Source organism: Biomphalaria glabrata, chromosome 13, assembly GCF_947242115.1.
Source record: "Biomphalaria glabrata chromosome 13, xgBioGlab47.1, whole genome shotgun sequence".
Taxonomy (NCBI): Eukaryota; Metazoa; Mollusca; class Gastropoda; family Planorbidae; genus Biomphalaria; species Biomphalaria glabrata.
The window spans coordinates 1,780,562-1,794,385 of NC_074723.1; the positions used below are offsets into that span (position 1 = coordinate 1,780,562).

The 13,824-nt window shown below is 37.6% G+C and overlaps 1 protein-coding gene across 7 annotated transcripts in view; it reads left to right on the forward strand.

The window, feature by feature from the left end:
- The first annotated feature begins 28 nt into the window (after positions 1-28).
- LOC106075591 (voltage-gated potassium channel subunit beta-2-like) overlaps positions 29-13,824 on the forward strand; it is a 74,827-nt gene continuing 61,031 nt past the window's right edge. The window contains exon 1 of one of the 7 annotated variants that reach the window (XR_008774424.1): positions 29-639. Coding sequence is in view for 3 of the 7 variants with exons in the window: in XM_056008367.1 (XP_055864342.1) it covers positions 539-639 (101 nt within the window). In the remaining 4 variants the exon portion in view is untranslated. Of the gene's footprint in view, positions 640-8,227; positions 8,449-13,824 lie in introns of those variants that run through there. The other 6 variants (XR_008774423.1, XM_056008367.1, XM_056008366.1 and 3 more) reach the window with 6 other exon arrangements.

The following is a 13,824-nucleotide window of genomic DNA, read 5'->3' on the forward strand; positions in this document are numbered from 1 at the left end:
CATTTCGACACTTGCTTAGTAAAGTGTTCAGCCTATTGGTTAGTGGCTCACATTATATCATCACTCGAATAGTCAAGTGCAGGCTTAAAGCATATCAAGTGTAAGCTAACAGCATACAGCATTCAACTTGTCCAGTAAAAGCTTGAAAATATCAGTATTCGACATTACTTGGATAGACTAACAGCATACGAATACTCTGCCTGGTAAGTAGGCCTAAAAGCCCACACGTCAACAACTATCAATTTGCTATGTCTATGATCACAGCATATCATTAGGAGACGTGGCTACAGTTTGGCTAACACAAACAGCATATCTTCACTTTGCTTGTGTAGGCTAACAGCATATCATAACTCGACATTACGAGTAAAGCGGGATATCAACACTCGTCTTTTTAGCTTAGGTTTCAGAATATCAACTTAGAATCTAAGTGAAGGCTCACACTCAAAGAATATCAACATTTAAAGTGCCATCATATCAAATCTTGACTCGCTAGGTGTATTGTCACAGCCTATCAATACTTGACTCGCTTGTTACGACAATGACCACCCCCACACATTTATTCAAAGCACCGACCAACAGATTAATTCCATGTCCAGCGTGTTTTGACTCTTCACCGAGAAGCCAAAGTGTACGCTATACGTAAGTATATAAAGTTTGCTTTAAGTGAATCTTATCTTAAACAATACAGACGTTACTTCCAAAAAAGAAGATTACGTCCTACGCGTCATGCATGAAGCTTTACACTGTATGGTCCTATTATGCGTAGACTTTTTTGGTGTAAATATTTGATGGCGTAATTTTTTAATAAGATGATTACTATCTTTGTCTCATTGTTTAGAAATGGCAATGTCTTCGATTCCGAAGATCAAGGATGAGTGCCGTGTTTAGGTCAATGGTTAATATGCATGACTAAATGCATCTAAATGCTTCTTTTTTGAAGTTACGTCTGTATCATATAAGATAAGTTAAGAAAGACACAAAGATAAAGGCACATTCCTTGCTCCATATGCTAGGACAAATTTGTACAAATGCTCCTTCTTCCCTAGTGCTATGGAATGGGTTGCCTGAGCTAGCCAGGAAAACCAGTGACTTGGCAGAATTTAAGTCATAGGTTAATATGCATGACTATATGCATGAGGTGTAGGACGTAATCATCTTCTTTTTTAAAGTAACGTCTGTATTATATAAGGGAAGATATAGTCAAAATCTTTGTAGACTGAATTATTAAGTTTTACAGTCATTGCTTCGAAGGTAAGCCTATACATTTCAGTGGTTGAAAAAAAAGGATCCATGCAGTGCAGTCAGGTCTGTACAGACTGTTTTCTAGGATGAGCAGTATCTTCTAATCCAACACAGTCTGTGTTTCTGTTCTGGTTTACCTAATGTCTTACCTGATCGGATCACGTGACGTACAGCTGCTACCTTCACAAGCTTAGTCGTCATACTGGCTCTAAGTGCCAGGACCAGAAGGCTTTGTTTTGATTAGCTCCCTTTGAAAGCTGGAATTTATATATGGAAGGAAATAACAATGTTATAAATGAACAGTCTCTCTCTCTTTCTCTCTCTCTCTCTTGTCTGTCTTTATATTTGTCTCTCTGTGTATCACCCATCTTGCCTATCTATTTGCCTAGTTTCCATGCGTAAGTTCTCAGTGAATGCTATTTATAGCAGCATTCCAGGTGGATGCTGTTGAAACAGCTCCTACTTAGTTATTATCCTAATGTGTGTGATAACTACACAACAGATAGGTGTCTGTTTGGTCCAGGTAACGCACTGCAGGCCAACAGAACATCACTACACACGAACGTGCAAATCTTCCAGTGGGTCTTGAACACTTACAGTGTTTGAACACTACTTTAAATTCTGAGTTAAACACTGAAATTTTGTTTTTTTTGCAAACCAGATTAAAACACTCAAAGAGGACGAAAACAATATTATATTGAAACTCCCTCTCTCCTAATTAACGATACCATCGTTGTCTTTATCCCATTAAATTCAATTAAATATTTCATTTTATAAACTTTAATTTTGTGTTTTATAAAAAGTGCATGCATTCTCCTATAATTCCATACCAAAAGTAACGTTTTCTAATTACAAGCAAAGATGTTATTGAAGTTTAATCCTAACAGGGTAGAATGTACAAATGTGGAAAAAATAACAATTCTGTCAGAACGAGGAAAATAATTACGGAGATAGAGAGTATAATATAATAGTTTATTGCTTTCAACATAAATTTCCTCATTGTTATGTTTAAAAGTGAACACTTATAGTTATAAAATAATTCTCTTTTAGATGAAACACAGCAATGGTTTAAACATAAACTTTTTTTTTTCCAAATGAAACTCCTAAAAACATTAAGAAAATTGTAGGCCTACGTTTAAAATATCACTCCTTCATCTTTTTCATCGTGGGTTTTATTTTATAGTGTATCCATTACGCAAATGGAGTAGGATACATTAATTAAGACACCAGAGCTTGCTCAGTAAGTGGACGCAATCACGTGAGTTCATTTTAACACATAACATCTGATTAAGTAGAGTAATTAGATTAAATAATAATAATGGCGACGTCTTCGATTCCGAAGATGAAAGATGAGTGCAGTGTTTCACATGACAACGCAAACCCAGTTGCTGCATGCTTATTTTCCACATCTGATGCAGACAAAAACGTCGTACGCTGGGGATTTATTAAAAATTTATTTAAGTTTATTTAAAGTCTTCTGCGCCTATCTTCTACAATGACCTTTTTTTTGGGAAATTGGGGGGGGGGGGGAGAGGGCTCAAATGTGTGTCCTCTATGTCGGTGGGGGGGGGGGGTGCACCTCTGTTACCCTAGTGCTATTAGAGCATGGAATGGGTTGCCTGAGCTAGCCAGGAAAACCAGTGACTTGGCAGAATTTAAGTCATTGGTTAATATGCATGACTAAATGCATGACGCGTAGGACGTAATCATCTTCTTTTTTGAAGTAACGTCTGTATTATATAAGATAAGATAAGATACCCTGTTCCTTCTTTAAGCGCGCCAAATAAAAATATCGCCCGTGGCATATACATAAGCCATGATAAGGGAAGGCAATGATGACCAACAAGATCAAAGAACAAAATATGAATATATACAAGCTAAATTTGAAGCCGCCTTTTGTAGCAGGGCATTCGCCCTTGTTGCTGTCTTAACATGTTTTTGTATTGGCCTGGCAATGAACATCATTGGCTAGTACACTTTTACTTTCGTACTTTAAATTTTTTTTTCTTTCTTCATGAATGGAAGAAAGGAGGAAGTAACAAAAATAATAATTTCGCACATTTCGTATGACTGATTTACTCAGTTGATATGCGTCACGATAATAACGCATATTTCGTGGGTTTGATTCCCATACTGGCCTTTTTAATTTTTTTAAAGATAAGATAAGATAAGATAATTTTATTGATCCAATCAAATGGAAATTCAGTTTGACTACAATTGACAACATCAGCCAAACTACTGTACAATAACAGTATAGATGAAAAATCAAACAACATTCAAACACAAACACATACACATTCATAACCAGCGCTTTATGAATTTGAACTTCTATGTACTTCTCGATGACGACAGCTGATCTTGTAACACTCTGACCGAAAGTGGGATAAAGGAGTTTTTAAATCTTTCTGTTTTAGTCCTAATGGAAAGAAGACGACCACTTCGTTCAGATCTTATGTAACAGTGGTTTAATGGGTGCAGGTTGTCCTTAAGAACCGAGAGTGTTTAGTCTTTCATGAAAAAGCTCTTCAAGAGATGGTAGCTGTATTCGAGTGATATGCGATGCTTTTTCAATTAGTCTATTTAGTCTAAGTCTTTGTGCCAGTGAAGTATTACCATACCAGCAGGTGATGGCAAAGTTAATTAGACTGCTGGTGGTTGCTGTATAAAAAAAGTTTAATTATTGTTTTGTCGATGTTAAATTTTCTTAGCTTTCTGAGATAGAAGAGTCGCTGGTGAATTTTTGTGTAGAGGTTTTGACAGTGTTCACTCCATATCAGTTTGTTGTTGATGGTTGTTCCTAGATATTTGTATTCTTGTGCTTGTTCTATGGTTTGGTTGTTTATCTGAATTTATGGCCTTAATGTTTCCTAAAGTCAATAATCATTTCTTTAGTTTTCTGAACATTTAGGGTTAGAAACTTATCTATAAACCATTGGTAAAAGGTGTTAATTGTTGAATGGTACAGATTTATGACAACTTAAATATGAATGTTACTTTATTTGAACACAAAGAAGACATTGATTATTTAAATATTTTTTTTACAATAGTTGTTGATGCTATTTACAGTTTAACCTTGTTCTTAATACTAAAAGCGGGTTATACTAATTGTCCAAAAAGTTTAGCCACGACTTTCGCTGTATTTAATATAGAATTAATGACGCATTGCGCCTGTCGGTGACTAAAGTCTAAGCCTGGTACAATACAAACCAACACATTAAAACTATCACTAATGAACACTTTTCTACTTGACAAGAACAGCTACATTAATCAATAATGCAGAAGTCGTAACGTTAAACATTTTAGTATGAGCTTGTAAATTGTATTGCATGAGCCTGACTACATAAATTATTTCATTGGATACTTGTATTGGTCATAATACATTGAATCCAATCGGGTTGCATTTTTTAAACTTTAGTCAAACTGTTGTAAGGGTTGGTATTGTCTCTGACTTTTGTGTTGAGGGCTCTGCCTTCGTCTTTAACGATTGTCTTGACCTCGAATGTGCTGCCGTAGAATATGCGATTCTGGCCAGTAATTAACCCCTGGCTCCTTTTATCTGAGACGATAGCTCGGAGATATTTTAAACTTTTGACAACTTCGCTGTTTTCTCACATCCGATCCTGAAGTCCAAGGTAAAGTCCTGTTCTCTGTTAGTCATTGTGTTATTTTTTTTACTGCATTTATTTGCGCTCCATATTCTGCGGAAGTTTATGCACACCAATAAGTCAGTGAACTCTTTTCCTCTATGACTGTCACAGTTAAATTTGATGCTCTCCTTGGTCATGGCGACATTCCTGTATTCGAGCGAATCTTGGACTCTAAGTGGAGGAAAATTAAGAGAGGAATGTCCTAGCCTTGTCAGTGCGGACTTAGGTAATTTTAGGTAATTGGACTTAGGTAGTTGGACTTAGGTAATTGGACTTAGGTAGTTGGACTTAGGTAATTGGACTTAGGTAATTGGACTTAGGTAATTGGAGACAATAGTCAAAGTGATTAGGGTGCTGCCGGTGGCCCCTAATGAAATAGAAAAACAAAAAATTAAGACCGAAAAATGCGCAATGAAATAAAAACCTTGCTGCATCTATACCTAAACAAAAAGTTCAATTCATATGACACCGATAGCACGAATGTGTTTCATGTATGATTCATGATCACGTGACTAGAAATAACGTTTTGACACTTCACCAAATGGAAGAAACAAAAGGTCTTCTAACATCTGTAGTCTAACGAGTAGATGTGAATAAACCTTAACTCTTTCTCTCCTAACTGACGATACCAGCGTTGATTCCACCAGAATGTGGTAAATAATTACGGAGAGAAAGAGTTAAATCATAGTAGAGACTGAGAGCTAGGCTAATAGACAAAGAGTTCTGCTATGTTTGAGATTTGATCTAAGTTTCGCAATTTTTTTTTTCTCTAAAAAAATTCTTTGAGTGCGAAGCCCCCCCCCCCACCCCCCCCCCCACCAATCGGATGCACTATGCTTAACGCCGTCCCTGATCTTGTAATTTAGATGTTTACAGATGGATTCTAGTATCACAAAAAGCGCCAGTGATGTAGCTAGGGTGGGGGAGGAGGGGGGAATTTGAAAATCACCCCGCCCCCCCCCCACTCGAGGGGGCCCCCAAATGAGTGTTTTGACATTAAAAATGAAATATTACGCAAAATGAAAGGGCCTCCAAAGAGGTCAAGTCCCCCGGGGCCCCCAAACGATGGAAAACTCATAGCTACGCCTCTGACGAGCGCTCTACAAACATGAACACATTCTGATTACTGTAAAATAAAAATTATACAAGTTAAAACTGTACGGCCATAAAATGAGATCCTCATGGCTCGCAAAGACTTTCCTGCAGGGAACAGTACCAGGAAAAAGATGGAGAAGCAGACAAAAAAAAAAAAACGATGAGAGGATAACAATTATGAATGTCAAAGGAAGAGACTATAGTCTTTGCAGTTGATAGAGAGGAATGGAGAGAGACGGTTGTCAGATCGTGCGTGGTTCCCCAACGGTCTAATAGACTAATGGACACGTGAAGATGAAGTGAAGGGAGAAGTGTCTCTGAATCAGTACAGTATGTAGACATTTGTATTGGTAAGCTTTGTTGAACCTTAGCTGAGATTTTTTTCTTTTAAGTTTTAAAACCTGTTATCTGTGTCGCCCGGTGGCAAGTCATCCCCAGACTTGGTGTGTATATTTTAATATTGGACACAATAATTGTGATAGTAAGTGTAGGCCCATGTGTTTTGAGTGGCCGGTAGTGCAGTGGTGTGTGCCTGTGCATGAAATGACCAGTTGACCATCATTGTACATGGTTGAGTGAACAGCATGGAAAAGTGTGTAAGTGAGGACTTTGTGTAAAAGTAGGTCAGATTGAGAACAAGATGCGGGAGTGATGAGACAAACAAGAGACTAATAAAATCAATGTTGGGGAATTGAATGTTGCTGTCGTGTTTGTGTTTGTAATGTTATTACAGCGCCTTGAGCCTACATTTTGTTTGTTAACAGCGTTTTATAAATACAATTATTATTAATGTTATTTGAGACTCTTGTTGCTTTAGTGTGTCTATTATTATTAATATTAATATAGCTTTTATATAGCGCTACTTTCATGCTTATAGCATGCTTATAGCATGCTCAGAGCGCTTTTGGTCCAATCTCATTTGTGGACCGGTGGGTGGGAGTTGGTTTTCCGTGCTGCCTTTAGGCGCTCAGTAAACACAACTCTGCCCGAGTCGGGTGTCGAACTTCGAGCCCCCTTCTAGGTAGCCAAGCCAAGCCAAGTGCACTTGGCCTCTCGACCGTGCTTCCCACTAAATACAATACAATAGTATTATAAAGCTTTCATTTTGTTTTTATAATTACTAGAAATGTAAGTTCCCCATTCAGACCTTGCGATCGATAGGGCAGATGATGTAAAGGTCATCTGTTTCTGAGGCCCACAGTTAACGAGGGTGTCATGAGGCCAGCACAATGACCAACCGCCTTTACCTTTTCCCATCTAATCTCAGGTACCTATCATGATGATATATCATCAGAGGTACTAAAAGATCCCAAAATTAAAAATCCCAGTCTTCACCAGGATTCGAACTTGTAACTCCCGGTTCGTAAGCCACTCAGCCACCAGTGAAAATTCGGAGAACTAGAAACGTAGGACTCAGGTCTAATGCCGAGCCATTTTTAGCACCTTGTGCAGTGTAAGACTTGCCCAGTCCTTCATGTTTTAGTACCTTGTGCAGTGTAAGACTTGCCCAGTCCTTCATGTTTTAGTACCTTGTGCAGTGTAAGACTTGCCCAGTCCTTCATGTTTTAGTGCCTTGTGTAGTGTAAGACTTGCCCAGTCCTTCATGTTTTAGTACCTTGTGCAGTGTAAGACTTGCCCAATCCTTTGTATGTTTTAGTGCCTCGATTGTTAAAAAGTCTCACGATAAATTAAGTTATTTAATATTTTATTTTTAATGCCTTCTTGTTGTGGGTGAGACATTTAACATACACTACGGTCTCCGCCGTGATCTAAAGAAAATTATGCCAAAGTTTATCTTGGTCAAACGGTTTTGATTTCTATTCGCGACAAACATACATGCATACACCCACACATACTCTTTACATTGAGCTTTATATATTAGATAATACATTAATTTGTGTCAAAATACTGCATTAAAAACAAGTTTTCTGAGTTTCGCATATTTTGGAATTACATTGCTTACCAGCGAGAAACGGATGCAGTTTGGAACCTAAACTTAGAACCACTGATTTATGGTAGTAACATAGGAAGTGTAAAACTAATTAAACATGACGCAATTGGATTGTCATACTCTCTAAACAAGCACGTGAACGCAGCTTTTTATTTTTTTTTTTTCCATTACGTGATGCAAGCGCGCGTGCAGCCATACGGGGAGATTCGGGTAGGCGCACTAGACACAGATGATCGCGAGTCTCCGAGAGAGGGGGAGAAACTCGGGTGTGACTGAACATTGCTGGCGATTTTTTTTTTTCCTTTTTTTTTTTTTTATTCTTCCCACTTCTTCCTTCTCTCGTGCAGATGTGTTTGTTGTGAGCCGAAAGTCGAGGAGTTGGACTTCGTGTGACTTTGTGTTCGGGTTTGGACTAGTGACTGGATCTGGTTTGGTGGATAGACTGAAAGAGGCAGTGCGGGTAGGGAGAGAGAGAGAGAGGAAGGAGTGATTCGGATTGATTCTTATGTGAAGGTAAAAAAAAAAAAAGCACACTCAATAATAAACACGCAGGTCACACTATGCGCAGCTCTAAACGTAAATATGTGTAGCCTACTCGAACCAACAGACCATCAACCGATCAATAACTTACTTAGATTAGTAGCACAGATAGGCCATGCTTATCTTCTAGTATTAAAAATGTTATTGGGTAACGAAGATGATAATATACATACAACACTGAACCATAACATACAAAATCTGGCCAACAAAAAATACAACTTGATCCATAAAACACTGAACCATAACTTACAAATAGGGCCAACAAAAACAAAGCCTAATAAAATACCCAGAAAGACACAAAGATAAAAGGCGCATTTCTTATTTCATAGGCCAGGCCTAATTCGTACAGGTGGTTCGTCTTCCGTAGTGCCATAAGAGCATGGAACGGGTTGCCTGAATCAGCCAAGAAAACAAATGACTTGGCAGAGTTTAACTCTCTAATTAACACACAAGACTAGATTCACATATGGATACGTGTATGACGCAATTACGAATTTATAAAATAATATGAAAATGTTTGCTTTCTGATGTAATAAAATAAAATAAATAAACTGTGGGGTGTGTGGCCGAGAGGTTAAGCACGCTTGGGCTTGGCTTGGCTACCTAACAAGGGGGCTCGAGGTTCGACACCAGAGTTGTGTTTATTGAGCGCCTAAAGGCAGCACGGAAAACCTTCTCCCAGATACCTCCTCCCCCCCCCCCCCCCACTGGTCTACAAATGAGATTGGTCCATAGCGCTCTGAGCATGCTCTAAGCATGAAAGTTGCGCTCTATAAAAGCTATTAAAAAAAAAAAAACACTTCAAGTATAGCCTACACATGCATCAGTTTCTGTACATTCACACAAACATCCATCTCCTTAACACACTAACAGACGCACACACAAGTCTATAAATATAAGTCTATGTAAATAATTAAACACAAAAGCTTCAAGCTAATTATCTTGAACATACTGGGTACATCTGTATAGAAAGCAGATGCTTGAGGGGGGGGGGTGATTTACTAGGTCACGTTCTACCTTTTTTAATAGCATTACTATGACACGCTACTTGTACAACTGAGACGACACGCGTGTTCTTCGCCTGTATATATATATTGACCCAGATGTAAAATCTAGACTAACGTGTTAAAAAGAATTGAGTTAACTCGTAAGCTAATTGTCAGTGGATTATGGATATCTAGCTATGAGGTCAAAGTAAGCTAATTGTCAATGGACATCTAGCTATGAGGTCAAAGTTAGCTAATTGTCAATGGACATCTAGCTACGAGGTCAAAGTAAGCTAATTGTCAATGGATATGTAGCAATGAGGTCAAAGTAAGCTAATTGTCAAGGGATATATAGCTATGAGGTCAAAGTAAGCTAATTGTCGATGGATATCTAGCTATGAGGTCAAAGTAAGCTAATTGTCAATGGATATCTAGCTACGAGGTCAAAGTAAGCTAATTGTCAATGGGTATCTAGCTATGAGGTCAAAGTAAGCTAATTGTCAATGGATATCTAGCTATGATGTCAAAGTAAGCTAATTGTCAATGGATACCTAGCTAAGGGGTCAAAATAAGCTAATTGTCAATGGATATCTAGCTACGAGGTCAAAGTAAGCTAATTGTCAATGGATATCTAGCTACGAGGTCAAAGTAAGCTAATTGTCAATGGATATCTAGCTATGAGGTCAAAGTAAGCTAATTGTCAATGGATATCTAGCTACGAGGTCAAAGTAAGCTAATTGTCAATGGATATCTAGCTATGAGGTCAAAGTAAGCTAATTGTCAATGGATATCTAGCTATGAGGTCAAAGTAAGCTAATTGTCAATGGGTATCTAGCTATGAGGTCAAAGTAAGCTAATTGTCAATGGATATCTAGCTATGATGTCAAAGTAAGCTAATTGTCAATGGATACCTAGCTAAGGGGTCAAAGTAAGCTAATTGTCAATGGATATCTAGCTACGAGGTCAAAGTAAGCTAATTGTCAATGGATATCTAGCTACGAGGTCAAAGTAAGCTAATTGTCAATGGATATCTAGCTATGAGGTCAAAGTAAGCTAATTGTCAATGGATATCTAGCTACGAGGTCAAAGTAAGCTAATTGTCAATGGATATCTAGCTATGAGGTCAAAGTAAGCTAATTGTCAATGGATATCTAGCTATGAGGTCAAAGTAAGCTAATTGTCAATGGATATCTAGCCATGAGGTCAAAGTAAGCTAATTGTCAATGGATATCTAGCCATGAGGTCAAAGTAAGCTAATTGTCAATGGATATCTAGCTATGAGGTCAAAGTAAGCTAGTTGTCAATGGATATCTAGCTATGAGGTCAAGCTTGTTCGTGAAAGTTCGTATCAAAGCTGTCACGCATTGCGCTCAAAAGTTGTTTTTTTTATATAGACCAGTGCAGTAGTAGCCTACTTAAACGTTTTATAGTGAGGGCCATATAAGTTTCCGACACATGTTATATAGGCCACAACATTGCTGTTACAATGGTGAATAGGTCTGGGTATTTTTGAGAGGTTAATTATGATGACCTAAAATCCAATGGACCTCATTCACCAATCGTAAACAAACAACATTTAGCCACGTGGTGCTCTATCTCTTCTATATAATTTACGATCTATTGTTTAATTCATGATGGTTGTCACGTGACAGTTGTTTTATCAATAAGATCACGTGATTAAATGTTGTTTGTTTACGATTGGTGAATGAGGTCCATTGTATGCCGAGATCCTCTTTTAAAAAAAAATAATTTTAATTTTCAAGTTGAAATCATAAAACAACAGATTACACCCTGTACTTAATGTAATAACGCACAATATAAGTCAAATTTAATATTAAATTCATAGTTGTAGACTTAACATGAAGACAGAAACTTATAGACTCAATGAACTGATTCAAATCTCGTAGGAGTGCTGTGACAGTTCGCTTAACAAATCCCTCCACTCTTCCCGGTCAGCAGCTGCTCCAAGCAGGATATCTAGAGAGAGGCCGGTCCATTCTTTTAGATTGTCCATCCAGCTTTTCTTTGGACGACCCTTTCTTAGTGCTTCTTCCACTGTACCTTGAAGAATGACTTTTGACAGTGAGTCATGTCTTACAATATGACCAAACCAGGTCAGCTTTCGTCTCTTTACAGTATTGAGGAGTTACTCCTTCTTGCTAGCCAGAGTGTTGACTTGTAAAAGTAAAAACTCATCTGTCTTTTCCTGGTATCTGATACCCAGCAATTTTCTGTAGCATTCGCTCTCAAAGGCTTGAATGCTTCTTTCAACCTAAGCGTTCAGTGTCCAACTTTCACCAGCACATAGGAGTAGACAGACCACTAGGGAAGAATACAGTTTTAATTTTACTTGGAAGCTGCTCATAGCAGTGAATGCCAAGCTTGAACTGCTATTATCTCTTTTATTGATCATTCATCTCTTGTTATGTTTGACCCTAGGTATTTCAACGAGGCAGCTTCTAATGTTTGGCCATTCAACTGGATGCAATATCTAGTACTATCTTCACAAACTAGTCCTTTGCTTTATTTAGCACAGATTTCCATGCCGCTGCTCTAGCTGTAGCATTCAGTTTCGAAGTAAGATCTTGTTCTAGTCTGCATTTTTTCCAGTGAGGTCTATATCATCTGCAAACCTGAACCTTGTAGGTCTAGCTCGCTGTTTTGGGACTATTTTAGTTTACTTTTTTTTTTCTTCTGTAACCTTCTAAATAAACAGTGTTAAAATTGTATGGGGATATTTTGTTTCAAATATTATGTGAGCTTACAAATCGTATGCCTTCTTACAAAATCAAAACTGGCTTTTTTTTTGTCCTAAAATGTATTTTTTATATCTACACACTTCATCTTCGGCTCCATCAGCACACTACCCAGACGCTGCTTCGCCCCTGACTAATTCTCACACGTGTGTGTATTATGTCAATGGCGAGACAGACAATTGCATTGTGTTTACGTCCTAGCCGGCAATATTTGTTGGCCAGAATTGATTGCCGCTTTCATCTGTGTTGACTGAGTGGCGCCTAGGATTAGATTAGGGTGTTTAGAGACTCTATACAAACACACTATCCATCCGTTTTCATGTATCTACACACACACACACACACATCTAAACATTTACCATATATACAACTGACACACGCACACACACACATGTATTTTTTGTTCTTTTTTTTTTTTTTTGGTCATTTATTTTGAGTTAAAAACTTCAGTCATTTTTTTTTTAAATACAGTCGAATATGCACTATAGGACCAGCCACTTATTCGGACCGAAACAAATCTTTACAGTAAAATCGGATAAACGGATCAGCCAGTTATTAGGACCAACATTATAACGTCCCGATGTGGTCCGATGAGCCGGGTGCGACTGTATTTACAAAGGTTATATAGCAGATTTAAAATGGAGCTGTGAGATTTATAACACACGAATACGTTGTATTCACGTTTGACTAGAGTAACACCATTAGTAAAATCACCAAATTTAGAGTACCGTACTAAAAGTAATAATGGATAAAACACTGAACCATATCTTAAAAATACAAAAACACAACATAATAAAATACTCAGAAAAACACAATCATATATATCTATTTATGATTCCATATTCTAGAAATAATTCTTACAAGTGCTCCTTCTAGCCTAGTGGCATTTTGGCATGGGATGGGTAGCCTGAATCAGCCATGAAAACCAATGAGTTTAAATCATTTATGCACTATCAGATTAACTTATGGATACGTGTAAGACGTAATTATCTTCTCTTCCGAAGGAACGTCGGTAATTTATAAGATAAGATAAGATCTGTTTCCCCTTGTTGTTTCTTTAAAGATTGATTATTATTTTCCTTATTTCTACATGTCTAACTTAATAAAACTTGTTCGCGTTTGTTCGCTACAGTCATATTTGTTGTTTGTTCTTGGACGTCAAACGTCAATTTGATCTGCAGTTTCAGAGACCTTTTTTATTATCAACCCAATCAAAATATTTCTCGCCATATAGATCTATGTCATTATATACGAGTTTATTAGCTATTTAGACGATTAGTGTCAAAACTGTGTCATCGGTCCTGAAAGGTGACACCAACTCCCCAGCACGTTAGAACTTCCTGTCAAGATGAACATCGAAGGCTATATCATCTAAAAATCAATACTGTGTCTCCTGGCTACGGTAATCGATACTCACAGATCGTAAGATTGTGTCACTTTTTTTCTTGACCTTCAAAAAATGTTTTTTTTTTACCAGCCCATAGTTGGCAGTAGCAAGCAGCTGATATTTAGTTGTTTTACAGCCAAGGCTGTTGTAGTTGTTTAATATAACTGGGTTTAGTAAACTTTTCGTTTACAGTTACATTATAGCTGTTAATACATTACAT